Source organism: Podarcis liolepis, assembly GCF_965112155.1.
Source record: "Podarcis liolepis genome assembly, chromosome: 2".
NCBI classification, from domain to species: Eukaryota; Metazoa; Chordata; class Lepidosauria; order Squamata; family Lacertidae; genus Podarcis; species Podarcis liolepis.
This window is the reverse complement of record NC_139555.1, coordinates 109007978-109027262: the sequence shown is the minus strand read 5'-3', so window position 1 is coordinate 109027262 and position 19285 is coordinate 109007978. Positions and strand designations below refer to the sequence as shown.

The 19285-nt window shown below is 45.4% G+C and overlaps 2 protein-coding genes and 1 long non-coding RNA gene across 6 annotated transcripts in view; 2 read left to right on the top strand and 1 right to left on the bottom strand.

Annotated features, from left to right (window-relative positions):
• The window catches only part of ATAT1 (alpha tubulin acetyltransferase 1), a 29995-nt gene extending 22918 nt beyond the window's left edge, over positions 1-7077 (top strand). For 2 of the 4 annotated variants that reach the window (XM_083492887.1, XM_083492888.1), the window contains 3 exons: positions 1859-1956; positions 3324-3375; positions 5343-7077. In XM_083492887.1, the coding sequence (XP_083349013.1) occupies positions 1859-1956; positions 3324-3375; positions 5343-5694 (502 nt within the window). In that variant the 3' untranslated portion in view covers positions 5695-7077. Of the gene's footprint in view, positions 1-299; positions 1096-1858; positions 1957-3323; positions 3376-5342 lie in introns of those variants that run through there. The other 2 variants (XM_083492889.1, XR_014523079.1) reach the window with 2 other exon arrangements.
• Positions 840-3430, bottom strand: LOC310702164. The gene is made up of 2 exons (XR_014523312.1): positions 3338-3430; positions 840-1967 (listed from the first exon to the last, which is right to left on the bottom strand). It is a non-coding gene; the product is annotated as an uncharacterized lncRNA (long non-coding RNA).
• A 2600-nt stretch (positions 7078-9677) lies between the features above and the next one.
• Positions 9678-18203, top strand: LOC310701732 (uncharacterized protein C6orf136 homolog). Its single transcript, XM_083493037.1, has 6 exons — positions 9678-9912; positions 12735-13253; positions 15024-15112; positions 16714-16914; positions 17604-17673; positions 17824-18203. The coding sequence occupies exons 1-6, from the start codon at positions 9772-9774 to the stop codon at positions 17980-17982; spliced, it is 1179 nt and encodes a 392-aa protein (XP_083349163.1). The 5' UTR covers positions 9678-9771; the 3' UTR covers positions 17983-18203.
• Positions 18204-19285: the final 1082 nt, after the last annotated feature.

Here is a 19285-nt window from a genome sequence, read left to right as displayed (position 1 = left end):
GCAAACTCAGCCCTCCAGATGTTTTGGGACTACAATTTCCATCATCCCTGACCACTGGTAAGAGTCCTGACAGTAAGAGCTGTTTGACAGTGGAATTTGCTGCCAAGGAGTGTGGTGGAGTCTTCTTCTTTGGAGGTCTTTAAGCAGAGGCTTGACAACCATATGTCAGGAGTGCTCTGATGGTGTTTCCTGCTTGGCAGGGGGTTGGACTCGATGGCCCTTGTGGTCTCTTCCAACTCTATCATTCTATGATTCTATGATTCTATGGTCCTGTTAGCTAGGTATCATGGGAGTTGTAGTCCCAAAACATATGGAGGGCCGAGTTTGCCTATGCCTGGTTTTAAAAAGGGGGCCCTCTAAAGTTCATACACAGTAGGTTGTATCCACCTAAGTTCTACACAGGGTAAAATCATTGAAATTAAGGAACCTAAGTTAGTCATGTCTGTTAACTTCAGCAGGTCAGCTCTTGAGTAGGACTAGCCTTGAATACATCCCAGTATTGCTCTGTTCTCCAGATGCTGAGGCCAAATGGGGGAATGGCTCTCTTCCTCATGCCTGTTGGAAGCCATTTTTCTCTGGGAGCATCCAGCTGAAAGCTGTGACGGACCTTTGGTCAGATCTAGCATAGCAGTTCTTATGTCTTACAGCACATCCCCAGTTGCCATCTTTAGACCCCACCCTTCTCAGCTCAGTATTGCTAAACGGGGGGAAAGTGAAGCTGAGTGAGACAGCAGCCACTTGGAGATGATGTCTGTGGACAAGGCAGAAGTTTGCTTAGCGTCTTAAGCTTTTCTCTAGAATGAAGCTCATGAGCCCAAGTAACGTCCCTTTTCCCTGGACACAATGGACTATAAAAGCTGCTCAGATGTGGGGAACTCCCAACATTGCCCCCCACCCTTTTCCTCTTTAAATTCAGATTTGGCTGCTTGAGAAGCACCGCTCCTTGAGGCCCCTTGCCTTTCCCAACCCCTTTCTCTTCTTATCAAAGCACCTGAGACTCTGAACTGCCTTTGGCTGTTGGTGTCTGGCATGGAAAATACAAAACCTTTTGTTTACATTTCAATAAAGTTTGGATTTTTTTTTGCAAAGTTTCAATGCGTGGTCTTGTCTTTTTTGTTCTGCATCTGCTGGCTTATGGAATAACTTGCAAATCCTCTCCCTTTCCAGGAATTGGTGTAATATAGTAGGCAAATAGAGCACTGAGGCTGAACCCTGGAAACCTTGGTTCAAACCTCTCCTTTGCCTTGTGTGGATTGCTTGCCCTTCTTGAGTTAGCCTACCTTATACAGGGTTGGGGTAATGAATCCAGGTAGGGGCGGAGGGTTGATATAAAGTAACGTCGTCCAAGTACAAGGGAAAGTACTGTATTTTTCACTCTATAAGACGCACCAGACCACAAGACGCACCTAGTTTTTGGAGGAGGAAAACAAGAAAAAAAAATATTCTGAATCTCAGAAGCCAGAACAGCAAGAGGGATCGCTGCGCAGTGAAAGCAGCTATCCCTCTTGCTGTTCTGGCTTCTGTGATAGCTGCGCAGCCTGCATTCACTCTATAAGATGCACACACATTTCCCTTTACTTTTTAGGAGGGGAAAAGTGAGTCTTATAGAGCAAAAAATACGGTACATTGCAATGTTGCTCACTTCTCCCCTCCAGGTACAACCTTCTGCAGTATAATTCCTTTTGAATGGGGGGGACGGACTGTGCCCCACTGGATGGATTTCATTCTGTGCATCCTCTCCTGTGGGACATCCTTGTCCCATTGCATCCTTGCTTGGTGTTCCTGCCCTACCTGCTGCTTTCTGCTGCCGCCGCTTCATCTCCACCCTCCCGCTTGTCTTCCCCCTCCCGCCCTCCAGGACAGGCACTCTAAAGGACAGCCTCATGGCTCAGAAGTCTTCTTACAGCCGCTTCAAGAACTCTGCCCCAGCCATGGAGCGTTCTGATAAAAGAGCAAGTGAGTGACCGCTGGAGGCATAGGAGACATTTCTAGATCTATAGCCAGCTTTTTCCTCAAGGGACTGGGTAGTGGGGCAAATACAGTCATACCTTGGATCCCGAACGCCTTGGTACTTGCATGTTTTGGCTCCTGAATGCCACAAACCCGGACGTGAGTGTTCCAGTTTGCAAACATGCTTTGGAACCCGAATGTCCGACGCGGCTTCCGATTGGCTGTGGGAGCTTCCTGCTGCGGGAGCTTCCGGCAGCCAATCAGAAGCTGCACCTTGGTTTCTGAACTTCTTGGAAGTTGAATGGATTTCTGAAATGGATTCCATTCAACTTCTAAGGTACCACTGTACAGGTTAACCGTTTCAGCAGATCTGGAGAACCTTTGCCTCCCTCCGGATGTTACTGAACTGGAGCGCCCAGCAAGCATAGCCAAGGATGATGGGTGCTGTAGTTGAGCAATGTCTGGAGGGCCAAAGGTTTCCCCACACTTACATTACAGCACTTGGATCCTAGCCCATAAAGGACTCGCCCAGGTTGCAAACTTTACTTCATTTACCTGGGAGTCGGCCCCACTGAATTCCGTAGGAGCTGCTTCTGAGTAGGCACAGTTAGGATTGTGCTGTTCACGGTGAACGTTTCTATAGCACCTCTACAGTGTTTATTTAATGTTATGCCTCATTATTATTTGCTCTAAAGTGCTGCAAGTTTTCTCAGCACTGTGCCGGTATTAGCAGGTAACAGTCCCTGTCTGCAGGCTCACAATTTAATAGAGACAGCACAAAAGGCCTAGGGAGGGAAGAGGAAAGCAAGCATTGAACCTGTCTGATTCAGAGTTAGCTTCTTGGTCCACCTAGCCCTGTGTTGTCTCTGGCAGGGGACCTTTTTCCAGCCCTCCAACCTGGATCCTTTAACTGGAGATTTCAAGGATTGACCCTGGAACTTTTCTACACCCAAAGGATGTATTCTGTAAACTCTACAAGGCTACATGGGCAAATAGTCCAGCCTGTTTGTAAGGCAGATTCCTATGTTCCTATTGGACAAAACAACAACAACACTGCCCTAGATGTTTCTTTAAAAAAGAAATACCCAAGCTGCGGTTCTCATGATTTTTGAATTACGCCCTCGAGATCAAATTCTGGCCTTGTGCAAAAGCAGTCTCAACCATGTGGAACAGATTAATTGACGAAGCTCTGATTGGTTTCTTTCTAGCTATTACTTGCTAATGTTTGAGGAATTTCTGCCTAAGGGCTAGTTTTAATATAGTGTGTCTGCCTTCCATTATGAAGAATTTGGGAGGGGACGGGGGAGGGGGAGGGGTATTGTCATGTCTGTATTACTGAAACACTGCATTTTGTCTGGTTTCTTCCTATCTAGATGACTTAGAGGACAACCTCAGTTCACCCAGAAAGCTTCAGGAGTCAGAGAGGTACTTCTTGTTACTTCCCTGCCCCATGACTTGTTTCAATAAAACAACTGAAGGCACCAAAAGCTGTTCTGGTTTGGTATTTTACTACGTGCAGGACCATCTAACCAAACATTCCTAAGTAATTCAGCCTGCAGCAGCGCTGCAAGTATATTACAGTGCCTCCTGCTGGCACAATCCCACTTGGTATTGTTTATATAGACCAGCAGTGTGAGGCGTTCCCAAAGTAAAGGAAGGATTGAACTCTGATTAATAAGAATACACACAGGGGCTTGAACCAGCAGGACTCTGGGAAGGGTGCGTATAATAATCTCTGCCTCCAGCCCCTGGCCCAGGTCGTTTTATTCACAAAAGAGCTTTTTACAGAGTGTTCGTAAGAACCGATCAGATTTCTTCTGAGCATTTCAGGTGGGGACAAAGTTAAACTACAAACACTAGTTAAGCATGCATACTTTTGGGGTAAATGAATGAAAACTACAAAGGAGTGCATTCAGCAACCCCGGAGGTCATAAACAATCAATACACATGATGAGAAGGATGGCCAGGAGGACAGCGATCATTATCACCTTTATGTGAAACCTGTTTCCTGGCCCTAAGATTAACATCCTAAGATTAACATACCAGAAAAGCTACATCAAAGAAGCTTGCCCACTATCTTTATGCATGCCTGGCAAAGCAACTGGGCTGTGCACGTGACTTGTCAAGCAAGAGAGATGGGCAGTAGAGGAAATGGCCAGAGATGCAGAGGGTTGTGGGATTTGATCAGAAATTCTTGTCAATGAATTAAACCCAGTCAACACAATGCATTCATCGTGGACACAATGGCTTGATGCATATTTTAGAATTCCTCATAGTAATCCCACCTGACCCCACACTCTGGATTTTTGCACTCCTACAGCAGTGGTTCATGGATTTTTCCCAGTGGTACCTCCAGGTGCCAGGGATTGAACCGGAGACCTTCTGCGTGCAAAGCAGATTCTCTACCACTGAGCTATAGCTCTTCCCCACCCGCAGGAGAGAACAATCTCAATCCCTGGAGGGAAATTGTTTTCTTTCTTTCCCTCCAAACACAGTGGCCAGTCTTTCTCCCTCCTTCACTGCTAGGAATCTTCCAGTTGTTCGCTGTGAGTGTAAATAAACCAAATCCCTTAATTTCAGTGGGTCTAATCTGAGTGTGATTTAGTTAGATATTGCCCAAATGCTTTTCTGCTTCTTAAAGGCAACAGTGGCTAATGAAGGCTCTTAATAGGATGACAATATCAAATTTGTACTTCCAGTCTAGATGACTTGCTTTAAAAGGATTGTGTAAAAACTGAACATCACCACCATTAGCCTTTGGATCATGTCATATGATTTATTCATTTTTTAAGTTTTTATTTATACTTTTCAAGTTTATACAGTTCATTAGTTTTACAATCAATTTAACATTTCAAACTTACTTCCTCTTCTTTCTGTAGTTCCTTAAATTTTTTAAAAATATTTTCTGCATATCCAAATACATTTAATTTTCTCCCTTAATTGTCTACTTTAAATATATACTCTTATGAAACTGCAGGTTATTACAATAACCCTGACAATGTTTTTATCTGTTTGCAATTTATCTGTAAATATTCAACAAACCATTTTTATTCTTTTATTAAAAGTTTGGTTATCTTGCTTTCTTATTCTTTGGTAAGTTTCGCCATTTCTGCATATTCCATAAGTTTTTGTATCCATTCTTCCTTTGTTGGGACTTCTGCTTCTTGCCGCTGTAGTAGCATACATAAATAAATTGCTATACAATTTAGGTAGTTCTGTCCCTATAATTCCCCAAAGAAAAGCTTCTAGTCGTCCCCCCCCCAAAAAAAAAGTTATTTTGAACATCCTTTTCAATTCATTGTGTATCATTTCCCAGTAAGCTCTAACCTTACTACAATACCACCACATAGAATAAAAGGGATCATGATGATTATATTTGTTTTCTCCACTAGGCTGGACAGCACCATCATCAGCCCCCCAGAACCAGCCAACGTCGGGCAGATGGGAGAGACAGCTCATCCTTCTGCAGAAGCTGCACATCAGAGGATGGATTCCAGAACTCTTATGACTCTAGCTCCTCCAGAAAGGATTAAGGACCATTACGCTTTGGCAGTCACAAACAGCCAACCCTCCTGCGAAAAGGGCCATCACGTTGCCAGACTCTCCCCTCAGCAGAACAGAGGGTGGCACAATCTGCCCAGGAGTCCCTGGCAGATGAAGCCGCTATGGACAGTAGCAGGGAGCCCCTATGAAGCCAAATGGATCCACCACAAGTATCTGTATTGCAATACCAGACCCTGGTGAGAGGAATGGCCTGCACTTGTGGCTGTAGTCTTCAGCCAAGAACAGATAATCTTGCCAATATGAAGAAGAGGACTAAACTAGCTTAAGATTCCTCTCTTGCTGACATACTGACTTGGATCAACCCGTCTTACCTGGAATGTCTCCTTCCTCTGGCATTAAATTGCCAGCATTTTCCTGCTCCTTTTCCTTCTGCCCTGGATCAGACCAGCAGAAGCAGCATGCCATTCACTATATCCCTCTCACTCACCTTGATGTGGTGCCTTTCTGTTGTATTTCCTGCTCGCTCCATTCAGTTTGAAATCCTCCTCTTTTCATCGTTTGAAACTAGCGTTTTAATGAAACTCCGTTCAATTAGGTGATCCTGCATTTGTAAACTTAAAAGGGCCTGAATTTTTACAGAATTCAGATACCAGTGCTGAAATGTGCCAACCGAATTTTACTTGGCAAATCTTATGTGGGTTTTTGCTCCATCCCAAGAAAAATAGGAAAGCCTGAATTCAAATTTTCGATAATTGTTTCGGTACAATGTTGGAACTTCCCACAAACTTTGAGAAGGGAAGGGCCGCTCACTTCCTTTGCCTTTGCCCTGAATATGAAGAGCGGTAGGAAGAAAACACAGGAAGGAATAAATAGCATGTGCAGGAAATCAACTTGGTCCAATTTAATCAAAAGGGATTTAGCACTACTGGATCCGCTTAATCTAGATTTAAATTTACCCCTTCCAATTTGGTATATTTCTCTTCCGAATTGGACTAAATCTACATGAATATGGTCTTAGTAGAGCGTTTAGTTCAAATTAGCCAACACTGGAGTTAAAAGTGAGTTCATACTTATTTCAATGAATGAATGCCTTTCAAAATCAGCTAAGTTCACTTCCTATGCCTTTAACTTTCCTGTTCCTTTTCTTATTAATGTTTTCTCATTCATTTTTTAACTTATTAATGTGTCTAGGCCAAAGCTCCTCAAGGCTTTAATAACAGAGCAAATGTTAGTTTCTTTTTCCATATAGAATTCTCTTCTGGTGGTAGTGGCCACATCAATTTAAACCATTTAGGCAAACCATTATAGACTCTGGCATCTTCTTCTGCCTCTACATTGCACCAGCTGGAAAGGAGCGCTAACATGCAAAGGTAAGTCAGCAGCTTGTCCAAACACGGCAGGGTGAACATGAAGGGGCAAAAACATTTTAAATAGAAGCGCAGCCATTAACAGTCTGCAGCACCTTAACTGGGCCGCTTGGAGATTAGGAAGAATTTTTAAGATGATCTAATGAAGACACAGGGTGTTGAGCTTAAGAGACTGGATAGTGTCAACTCCTCGTGTCAGTCATTTGCACATGTACCATCATACAAAATGTGCCATTAAATATTGAATTTAACAGAACAGAGTTGTTGTCTTCCCTAAGCTATGAATGTCCTGTGCAGAATTTATGTAGATGTAGGTATAACAGGTTATTTCATATCAAGCGATTGCTGTTGTTGAGGGTTGATCATGCAAGTATCTCTTCAAGCTAGCACAGCATTGAAGAGCATGCATAAATTACACATTTGATGCAGCCACAGACCCCTGAAAAACATGCGTGAATTAGCTTTTGCAGTCATTGTTCTGGTGCAAAGATGCAATTGCATCTTCCAGCTTTCTTTCCCTATTTGAACACGTGCAACTGGGGCTGCTTGTCCCATAGATGCAGAAAAGTTTTCTAGCACTTAAGTCTGGGCAGGCTCAAGATAGAGAAAAAGCAGAGTTCCTTGCAGCCATCATTTCCTATTCAGATTAGAAGCTTCCATATGCAGGACAAAAGAGTTGCAAGTACATGAGAAGTACCTTTTTGTTCCAGTGTGTTGAAATCAGTGTAACTTCTCTAGCTTGCAATTTATTTATTTTTGTCTTTCAGTTGAGCCTGTTCTCTAGCTGTTGGAATAAAACAGGGTTTAAAGTAGGAAATAATTTTGTTTGTTTGTTTATTTGGGGAAGAATAAGGCAACAGTGAAAGTTCTGATATTCAGTGTAACTTTATTTTTCAAAATCTTACAAGGAACTATTTTTTAGGAAACTTACTTCTGAATCAAAGTAACTCTAACTACCTGGCAAAATTTAAAGTAATATTGTACTACCTAAACTAAAGAAACAATGTTAAAGGAGAAGGGGGGCGAGAATATATGCATGATAGAAAATGGAAAGGGAGCTGCTGTTAGGTGTACCCGGTGCTTTTTTTAAAAAAAAAAATGTTTAGGGGTACTCTCATTTTCCTACTCATATTGAAATACTGCCCCTCAATGAGGCCAAACTTAGATTCACAAAATGTTTAGGGGTATGCGTACCCCTGCGTCCCCCCCAGAAAAAAAAGTACTGGGTGTACCTGAACTCACTGAAACCAATAGTCTATATAATTCTATATACGCACGCGGTGTTTGATACCTGCACTCATAACTGAAGCAAACATTTTGTGAGGAAATTACAGTAGTGGAGTTGTGTCTGTTGTAGCACGAGTCTGACGACACCTTAAAGGGTTCAAATAATATTGTGGTGTAAGATTTTGGGGATGAGAATCCACCTAATAGTTCCTAACTTTATGTGTGCATACAGAGGGAAATACATTATCACGAAGGGAGGCTGGAAGATAGAGCAATGCACAATTTCCATTTTCCTGTGAAAGCGAGAGCCATTCAAAAGGAGTAATTGATGCAATCTGGTTTGTGTTGGTGTGACCAGCTCTTAACTGGTAATAAACTGGTAAAACCAGATTAACATTCACCAACAGCAACAAGTAGGAAAAGTGAGCTAAAAGACTGGGCTTTATGACTGGAACTGAGCAACTTCATGTTAAGGGTGTAAGGATTCACCAAGGGGGTTGCTGTAATAGTGAAACCTATTATGATAAATATTGGCTCTCAGCTTTTGAGATCTATATCTTTACCTGTCATTAAGACTTTTAGAGGGCTGTATTATTATCATCTTCCTATCACATCTTTAAGGGCATGAGGTTTCTTTCACTATCCTGGGTAGAGGACATAGCTTTTTCAAAGGACTGTACAGTGGTACCTCTGGTTACGTACTTAATTCGTTCTGGAGGTCCGTTCTTAACCTGAAACTGTTCTTAACCTGAAGCACCACTTTAGCTAATGGGGCCTCCTGCTGCCGCCGCACCGCCGGAGCACGATTTCTGTTCTCATCCTGAAGCAAAGTTCTTAACCCGAGGTACTATTTCTGGGTTAGCGGAGTCTGTAACCTGAAGCGTATGTAACCCGAGGTACCACCGTAATGAGAGACTCTGAAAGATACACCTTTATGCAATACTTTGTGAAACTGTTGCCCTTCTACCTGTCATGAGGCATTAAAAAAATGCACAGGGGCACTTCGTTGTTAGGGGCATGGTTATGTCAAATCCCCTCCACCCAAAGGAGCCTCTAACCACGTGTGTTTTGGGGCTTTTACATTTAATTATCCTACATAACTAAAAGCGAAGTTCTTCTAGGGTTGATCGTTTTGACTACATATGCGCAAGAGGTAGACAGTTGCAGCTTTGGGGAACAAAATATATTCAACTTCTTATGAGGAGAGGGGGTGTTGACCCCCCCAAAAAAACTGCCCAGTGAGCCCTGGCTGTGCTCAGCGCATGCTGTGTGTGTGATGTGAGAGGATGGGAAGGAATATCCTGGGAGGGGGAAAATAAGGACAGGACTCGAAGGACTCCGTACTGCCATTTTTTTGTCGGCCCTCTGCATTTCTAGCACTCTCGACCCCCGCACATGGAGGATGCTGTCAGCTGCGATAGAGACCCGGAAGTCTCCCTGCACAGAACCTTAACCCCTTGCAGCAGCAGCAGCCTCGTTGCGCAAGCGCAGTGGGCGAAGAGCTTTCGATCGCTCGCGGAAAGTTCAAAGCGGGGTCGGGGCCCGGCCAAGAGGGCGCCTGCGCACGCCTTCCTCCTTCAGCCCAAGGAGACTACGGCACTGCGCCTGCGCATTTGGAGGCTCCCTTGCCGGCGCAGGCGCCGTGGCTTCGCCGGCTGCAGCGGGCGCTTTCTGAGGCGAGAGGCGTTGGGCTGGAGGTGGGGAGCCGCCCTGTGTCCGCATTATGTACCAGCGGAGCCGGGCGGTGGCCGGGCGCCTGGGGCCCCGCTGCCCGTGGAGGTGGGGAGGAAGCGGGGGCGGCGGCGGCAGGCTCCGGCTGGGCCACGGCGACGCGGCGCGATGCTGTTACCGGGCGCGGCCGAAGGTGAGAGAGCGAGCGGGAGACGGGAGGTCGGGGTGGGCGAAGGGGCGTGGCCGGGCGCGGAGGGGCGTGGCCAGGCGACCCTGCTCCTTTCTGAGTGCTGATGATGGGAGTCCTGGAAGGAGGGCTGCTTGGGGGGGGGGGGCGGTTGGCACATGGTCTGTGGGACCAACTTGCTGAGCACTGAGCCGGGTTGGGTAGGATCGCGAGTGGCGAGATTGGCAACTAGATCGTTGCTCGTGCCTCCCTCGTGCGCTGAGCCCGTGTGTGTGTGTGATTGTGTGTTTATGTTTATCTATCTATCTATCTATCTATCTGTGTGTGTGATTGTGTGTTTGTGTTTATGTTTATTTATCTATCTGGTTGTGTGTGTGTATGCGTATGCATGCGCGCGCGCACACACACACACACACACACACACACACAGTACATGCTTGGGAGGGGGCTTGAGTGCATGGTGAAGTGGACCCAGTACCCTGGAAACATAGTCTTCATGGTTCTTAAAGTGCCACAATACACATGCCCTCTTATATATATTTGCATATGTACGCCCAGTGCTTTTTTTCCTTTAAAAAATGTTTAGGGGTACAGTCATACCTCTTGTTACGCTGGGTTCAGGTTACATCTTTTCAGGTTGTGTCCCACAGTGACCCGGAAGTACCGGAAAGGGTTACTTCTGGGTTTTGCCGCATGTGCAGACGCGCAAAATGACGTCACGCGCATGTGCAGAAGTGGCGAATCGCGACCCATGCAGATGCGGGTTGCGTTCCTTGCAGGTTGCGAATGGGGCCCCGGAATGGATCCCATTCGCAACCAGCGGTACCACTGTACTCTCATTTTGACTCAAGAAAATCACCATTTTATAGTTCAGATTGGGAAAAATAAATACAGTAAATGGACAAAAGTACAAAGATTCACAAAACGTTGAGGAGCGTCCCCCCAGAAAAAAAGCACTGCATACGCCACAATTTCTTGGCCTTCTAAAATTCAGATCTTCACAACAAGGGGATGGCTTGGGGCTGTGCTAAGATGAGCTATATAGCAGTGACTGGAGAAGGAGTGACCACTGGGCAGAGAGAAGAAATTTCCTGGTGCACCCAGAGCAGCAAAAGCAGACGCCTTCCTGTGCCCCGCCTACAATAAAACATGCCTCTCCTGTATCAGGCTCTACAGCCACAGCAAGTGCTGTAACTTTCCAACAGTTTGACTTCATCCCTGAAGGCACACTCTTTCATTGTCCCTGAGATAGACAGCAAACAGTGGGGAAGCAGGGAAAAGGATCTGTAGGCAAGGGCAAATTGCTGAAGTGGGGCTTACTGACTGATCACTGGATACCAGCTTAGTCTGTGAAGCTTCACTCAGCTCTGCCCACCCGTTTTCAGGTTTTGCCCTGCATTTATGCCAACTGGAAAACTGACATTTTCAAAATACAGTGGTACCTCTGGATGTGAATGGGATCCGTTTGCATCCTGAAGCAAACACAACCCGTGTCTGCGCGGGTCGCAATTCGCCGCGTCTGTGCATGCACGTGACGTCATTTTGAGTGTCTGCGTGAGCAGCGAAACCCAGAAGTAACATGTTCCGTTACTTCCGGGTTGCCGCGGAGCACAACCTGAAAACACTCAACCCAAAGCTACTTTAACCCGAGGTATGACTGTACCAGGTTCTGCCTCTGATATTGTTGCTAGGCATTTTTACTTTGCACTATCTTGGGGGTCAGTTTCTATGCAATGCTGAACACAAAAATGACCACTTAACTGATGTGATCTGGTGTGAGGATGTGAAATATCTAAAACAGTTCCATTCTCGCTGAATACCAAGGTAGCCTGGGAGATGGAAACTGGCTGGTGCAGGAATTGAGGAAAGGAATATGGGACTGTTCTCTTTAGATCCTTATATAGGTCTGGTGCCAGAACCAGTAATTTAGCAGTTGTCAGTCTTATGTCAAATCTTGTCACGCTTCCCATTTATCGGTGTGTGTGGGTTTTTAAAAAGAACCGAGAATGGTGGCTGAAGCTGTAGGACTTCCTTTTTTTGGAAAATATAATTTTTCTTTAATAAAAAAACATAAAATATAACAACATTACAATAACAAATCAATTTCATTTGCTCCACTGAGCTTGTGACTTCCCTCCCTCCCTTCAACTGGTTTCCCATTTCCTAATAAATTGTATGTGCAATTTAGCTGCCAGTTTCTGTCCTTCAACATATATCCAATCTTTTTATTATCAGAGGTCAGATACTATTTTTATGTTATGTTACAGGATTCATATCAGTCCTGCTAGTGTCTTCACATTTTTGTAATGATCTTTCATATATTCCATAAATTTACTTCAATCTCTTTGGAATTTCTGGTTGTCTTGGTTCTGGATCCTCAAAGTCAGCTTGGTCAATTCCACATAGTCCATCATCTTCATCTGCCACTCCTCAGTCATTGGTAATTCTTGTGATGTCCACCTTTGGACTAACAAAGTTCTTGCTGCAGTGGTAGCATACATAAATAGTCTTTGATATACTTTTGCAATTTCTTCTCCCATCAACCCGAGCAAAAATGTTTCTGTTTTTTTTGAGGAGGATAATTTAGGTCAGGCTTCCTCAAACTTGGCCCTCCAGATGTTTTTGGCCTACAACTCCCATGATCCCTAGCTAGCAGGACCAGTGGTCAGGGATGATGGGACTTGTAGTCTCAAAAAACATCTGGAGGGCCGAGTTTGAGGAAGCCTGATTTAGGTGCTTTTGCAAGCTTCTTTCACTTCTCAGGAGTTCCAGGGGCACAGCTGGGCTACCTTGCTTTAATTGTCCTCAAATACCTTCTTTTATTCTAGGACCTGGATGGCTCATGGGACAAACTACCTCCAGGGCTAGTCTCTTCCGGTTCCATAGGACCGACATTCCACTCCCTCTTCACGAAGAACCCACCAGAAGTTTCCACCGTCCTGCCTGCACCTCCTGGGGACACCTTTGCCGTTATCAACATTACGAAACTGAAGACCAGCCTTTGCCCACCGATGCGCTGTCTAGAGACTAGGGTCCTTCCCCACCCTGCTGTGCTTTCCCCACCAGAGGGCATGGAGGGTGCCATCACGCTGGTGAACGGGAGGCAAGAGGACGACATTGCAGTGCAAGAGAGCGAAGGGCTGGATGGTGCCTCTTTAGACTCCCTGCACAGCCTTTTCCACGGCTGGCAGTACCGATCGCCTTACCAGGCTTCAGAGGTGGCACTGGGGCCCCTTGCACCTTTCAGGGCTACTACCGGGACTCCCTCCCCAGTTAGTTCTCCAGAAAAGGATGACCCCAGCATGGAAGAGCATCTTGCAGTCATGCATCAGAAACTACGGAAAGAGGTATATATGGGGGATCTTGTCCTGTTATGGGGCTTAGTGCTTTTGCTTTGCTGGGGCTGGAAGACTTCCCGAAAGCAGGCTAGCATATTCTGAACTCGATATTGGAATAAGGAGTGGCATGGCAGGCTGGGTTCTGTTCTGTGTGGCTTGGGCAGGAGTTAAGGGCCCCTTCTTGTTATGCTGTCCTTTGGATTCCTCATCTTGACATACTTGGAGGTTAGGTTCAGCTTTTACTGCTTTACTATTCAAGAGGTCCGGAGGGTGTCAACACGAGACGGGGCCTTCTCTGCAGTGGCTCCCTGTTTGTGGAATGCTGTCCCCAGGGACGTTCTCCTGGCGCCTTCATTACACACCTTTAGGCACCAGGCAAAAATGCTCCTTTTAAACCAGGCCTTTGGTTGATCTGATTAACATCCTATGCCCCTTAATTTTTTTTTGGGGGGGGGGGAGCTATTGGATTGTTGTTTTTATTTTTATTGGGTATTTTGTGGTTTTGTATCTTGATTTTATTCTGTGAACTGCCCTGCAACCTCTGAGTATTGGGCGGTATATAAATTCAGTAAATAATAATAATTTATGAGATAAATTCAACCCGAGGTGGTTTTTACATGGTGAATATCATGAAGTAAGTTAGTTTCATGTACTAAGATCTGAAATCTTCTATGCCACAACCTCTGTCTGCAGTGTTTTCTTTGTTCTAGTGCCTTCCTTTCATGAGAAGACACAAATAATTTATCATGCAAAACTGACTTGGGCTGCTTACACAACAGACATTTAAAGCACATTCCTTCCTGCCTCCTCCAAAGAATCTTGGGAACTGTAGTTCACCCATCAGACCTACAGTTCCCAGCACCCTTAACAACTAGTTTCCAGGATTGGGCAGGAGGGAGTCATGTGCTTTAAATGTATGGTATGTGCATAGTCTTAGTGGAAATGCCTGCCACATTGAGAAATAACACATGAATCTTCCCATATCTCCTTGGATGACTTCCAGCCATCATGTTTATCTGTGTTACTGGCAGGGGTGGAGGGGTGAGGAGTAGGGTGGAAGTAGCCTCAGTGAGGAAGCCTCACTATCACAGGTCACAGGCAGTGGGGAAAACCTCTGCCTGCTTGAGACCCTAGAGGGCCCAGAAATTATAGCAGTAAAGAAATACCACTGAGAACTGAAAACTTGAAATTGAAGCATAGGATTTCATATTTTAAGGGCTTGAGTATTTGACTTCTAAAAGCCTCTTTTGTAATGAGGAGGGAGTTCAAGGCAGGGATCCAAAAAACCCAAGAAGTAGCTTGGAGTTCTCCTTCTCTTACAACCACCTCCTGGAGCTACTCATGAAAGCCAGGGGACTTTGGTGCATTAATATCCAGCACGTAACAAGTCCCATCCATGCAGAAAACGTTTTGTTATGTGCACGAGTCTCAGAATCCTGGCCCACTTTCTTACTAAAGTGTATATACCAATTCTATTTTATATTTGTGCATGGAAGGCTGAGTCAGAATATCAGATTTTAAAATGTAAATTTCCACATATGAAGTTGAGGTTTCGAATTGGAATTAGCCAAGAATATGTTCCCACTCCCCTGGGTCAAACCTAGGCCAAAGAGCCCACAATCTGAATTGAGGAAGAGAGAGCTGTTAGCCACGTACTATAGATGAGAAAGCTGAGGACAGGGGGAAGTTTTTTGAAGGTAGCACAGGAAGCCTGCAGCTGGGCTGGGAATGTTTCATACTTCATAGTTTTTGTTTTGTCTCTCTCCCCCCTCCCTCCAGCTACCATACTTCTTTTTGAAGACCCACGACTATGGGATCTACTCTCAGGAAGTAGAGTTCATCAATGAGATTCTGCATCTGAGAACACGGTCAGTTCTAGGAACAGTGAAGGGATTGGGGGGGATGCCTGCCTGACAAATGACCTGCTCTCTGATGACGGGGAAAGGTTCTGTGAGACGTTTAAAGTAGATGAAAGAAAACAGTCCCTTCTGTCCATTGTGTAAGTTAAAGATCTAATGGTTGCATAGCAGAAGTTATCTGGCTCTCTCTGGGAAGCATCCCGAAGATAATGGACCATCTTGAGGACTCAAGAAAGCAGGCAGCATCTAGACAACCTGAATCACTGACAGAAGTGGTTTGCTATATTCAGTGGGTGTTACTCAAATCTTTCCAAAATGGCACCATTCCCAATGCCCTAGCTGGCACTCTACCTCATCTTTTGTATTTTATTTATTAAACCCCACCCACTTTTCATCAGCCTGTCTTTAGGGCAAGGTTTCTTTCACAATTCCTCATCTATCGCATCTCCCTTGTCAATGTCTTCTTATAATTACATACCCTGTCCTGTCACGTTGGATGTGACACTTGGCAAATGGTGTCACACTGCAGAGACACAGCAAGAGCAATAAAGAGCTCAGGCTGGGCTTCCCGGAGTCATGCCTTAGTCTCTGAATATTTTGAAATGGACTCTCATGTGCTTATGCCGTTCGGCAAATACCTTACCATTGAATCTGAGTTGAGCATAAGTAGAGAAACGAAGATTTACAGGGCTCTCTTCTAGCATGGGCCTCTTGTAGTACGGTGAAGTGTTGCTTCTGCCTGAGAGCATGTTGGAAGAAACAACAGTATGATGAAAGAGCTTTGGACCCTCATCCCTGTGCTCTGATATTGGTTGGATGATCTTGCTTCAGCTTACTGAAACATCCCCAACAATTGCTGCTACTTCACTTATCCTCTGAAATCCCTTGGTTGCCTTCAGCATCTAGCTGTTCTGTGTCAGGGGATCATATGCTTCAAGGTCTAATTCCCAAATATTTGTGAATTACTTACTAACTTGCAGCAGAATTTGTATGTTTTCTCCTCTTTTCCCCACCCCAACAAGCATTTTGTTTAATGTGAGATTACATGAGTTATCTGTGGCATTTGATCTGTTTCATGTGTGAGTCTTTGTTGTAGTCCTCGGGGGCTGAAAGGCATCTGTCAACTTGCCCCTGAGTGAGTGAGCGAGCTTATTGGAGGTTGCCAATGTCCGCAGAGACTTTCCTATAGAGCCCTCTCCCATGCCTGAAATTAAGCTTGAAAAAAGCCCTATGTTGTAGTTGGCTGAAAAGGTGGTGATTTGTGTGGAGTGCTCACGACAGCTTCTCCAGCTTGCAAATGGGATCCCCAAAAGGCTGGCTACCCTTGGAACTATCTAGGGAAGGAAGAATGGTTGGGGGAGCCTTCTTAATCAGCTTTCCAGGTGTTACGGCTGGAACTGTACTGCTTTTGTCTAAACCTGCAGGGATGAACAGAGAGGGAAGTTCAAATATACCATTCTACTTGAGATGACAGTGTGAATCATCTGTCTCGGTAGGGAAGAGAGGACTAGGTCATTCCCTATCTGGGAGGATGGGGGGAAAGTGTGTCTTTATTTCCTATCCCAGTCTGACCTTTCCATTCTCTTCACCTCTCTGCCTCCCATCACCAGCGGCCGAACCATGTACCAGTTGGCGCTGACCTTCTGCCGTTTCTTGGCTTGGAACTACTTTGCCAGTTTGCACATGGAGGTGCTGAAGGTGACACAGCACCCTGAGAACTGGAGCATCCAAGCCCGGTGGCGGATTAAAGGGCTGCCTTTCCATGTATTCCTTTTGCGCTTCTACAAGAAGGATAAGAGTGAGCTGTACAGGTGAGACATCTCCTTTGGGGAAGCAGTCTCTTTAGAGCTGAGCAGCCCCAGACAAATGCACCGTCTTGTGTAATCCCTGGCATCAGAACTAGGGCTTTTGACGTGCTTCTATCGTTCTTTTTTTTGTGGGGTGGGGGAGGAAGTGAAAAGCTAACCATCTTGCTCTGTCTTAATGAAAATCTTACACCAGGGCTAGTCTTTTGAAAGCACTGTACTGTACAGTGGTACCTTGGTTCTTGAACTTAATCCATTCTGGGAGTCAGTTTGACTCCCGAAACTGTTCGAAAATCAAGGCGTGGCTTCCGATTGGCTGCAGGAGCGTCCTGCACTCAAGCGGAAGCTGCGTTGTACGTTCAGCTTCCAATAAACAGTCACAAACCGGAACGCTTACTTCCAGGTTTGTAGTGTTTGGGAGCCGATTTGTTCGGGAGCCAAGCCGTTCGACAACCAAGGTACCACTGTATTTAGACTGGCTTGCCGTGGCTAGGGTTAAGTAGCTATGGGAAAGTCTTTAGAAAAATAGTGTATTCGGCTTATTTGGGTTCTGTTTGAGGGCTGTTAGCATGAGCTGAGCCTTTCAGATGCTTTAACGTATTCAAAACATGTGTACTTTCATGCTGTATTTGTTTGAAGACATCACCCATCTGATCTTTTGCCTAATTTTTTTTTATAAAAAAATTCCTCTCCAGGACCTATGATGCCTATTCTACTTTCTACTTAGATTCACAAGGATTGATTAAGTGTCACAGGGTAAGCAAGGTGAGTGTTGGTGCATGAATACCACCTGCAGGAGAGAGCAGAAACACTCTCTCCCTCCCCATGCCTGCCACCCCTTCACTTTGCTTGGTTCTAGAGACAAAGATATTTTATACTCACCAGCCTAATTCCTGGCTTATTTTCCCCTTGCAGCTCATGCCATCCCAGCCTCCCCTGAACAAGTTGAAAAAGCTTGTCGTAGCCTCGTTGCTGGGCCTGGGGCTGTCAGAACAGAAGCCGTCGCTGCTCCTGCTGTTATCAATTCTGGCTGGCAAGCAGCAGGAAGCACCACTAGGTTGTAGGGATAGCTGAAGTCCAGCTCTCTCACTAGTCATGTCTCTCAGCTCATTGACAATATCTGTGTGTGGCCGGCAGGATGCCACTAGTGGCTCATTGTGTGTCGGTGTTGCCTCTCTATAAATAGCGTGGGCTTTGCCTTCCATGTGGCTATGCTGTCAATTGCACCAGCAAGCGCTGTATAAAGATGGTTGTAATTTAATCTGTACATAATAAAAGGTTTATGTTGAAAATAAGTCTGGGCGAATGAAGTGGCTCCATCGTAGCACAACTTGCATCTAAACTACTGATTCAGAACAGAAGCCCCCATTTCACAACACCCTTTTCAGCAGCATGAAAAGGCGGTCCCTGTTTTGGCAGTCTTTCAGGGCACATGCAGATGGTCAAAAAGGGTTGGCAGCTTTCAGATGCCGATGGTCACTGCGGAGGAGGCAAATCACAGCGATGGGGTTGGTGCTGTGCATCATCTCTTAGCAGCACTTTATAAAGATCGCCATGAAATGAGGAATGCCTCTATGGATCAAAGTGCTTGCTGAGAAGGGACAGAATCAAGGCATATAATGTGCAAACACACTTTATAACACTTGTTTGGGAGCCGCCCAGAGTGGCTGGGGAAACTCAGCCAGATGGGCGGGGTATAAATAATAAATTATTATTATTATAAACAATTTTTCATAAAGGGTGGTATTGTCTTGGCAAGAGCTTCTTTGCACAGAAAATTGAGCTGCATGAAAATTTTGTCCAGTGCCAATCTAGACATGGTTGATTTTATATTGTATCTTAAAAATCATTATAAGGATGATTGTATTAATCAGAACAATTGCTCTGTTGGGCTAGGAAAATTATTAGGTAATTGGCAGGTTATATTTATACTTAGACACAACTTCCATCAAACCTGACCATTGGCCATGCTGGCTAGAGCTGATGGGAAGAGAGTCCAACAGCACCTGGCAGGCCACAGCTCAGTTACCCTTGGCTTAAGAGAAGCAGAGTAGCAGCTGACAATATAAATCAGAGGTTTTCAATCTTGTTGAGTCCATGGCTCTCTTGACCAACTACATTCTTTCTGCGGCACCCCTGAAGGACTCAGGATCCCACTTACGTGACCTCTTGCCTGCAGAGCTGGCTGCGTCTCACCCTTTTTCGAACACTCTCCCCTCTCCTTGGGAGTCCTTCAGGCAGCTGCTGCTGCCGTCCCTGGTCTCTAAGCTGCCCCCCCCCCAAAGAGAGGTGCCTCCTCACACTGCCCCACAGGGGCCTGGGAAGCACCTCCTGGCCAGCCCCAGAGGCACCATTCGCCTGGGGAGATTGTAGCCAG

Bases quoted from the DNA above. Each gene is read 5' to 3' on its own strand.
- LOC310701732 (XM_083493037.1), top strand. From the start codon at position 9,772: ATGTACCAGCGGAGCCGGGCGGTGGCCGGGCGCCTGGGGCCCCGCTGC. The intron at 13,254-15,023 runs GTATATATGGGG...CCCTCCCTCCAG, and splicing joins ATCAGAAACTACGGAAAGAG to CTACCATACTTCTTTTTGAA. The intron at 16,915-17,603 runs GTGAGACATCTC...ATTCCTCTCCAG, and splicing joins GATAAGAGTGAGCTGTACAG to GACCTATGATGCCTATTCTA.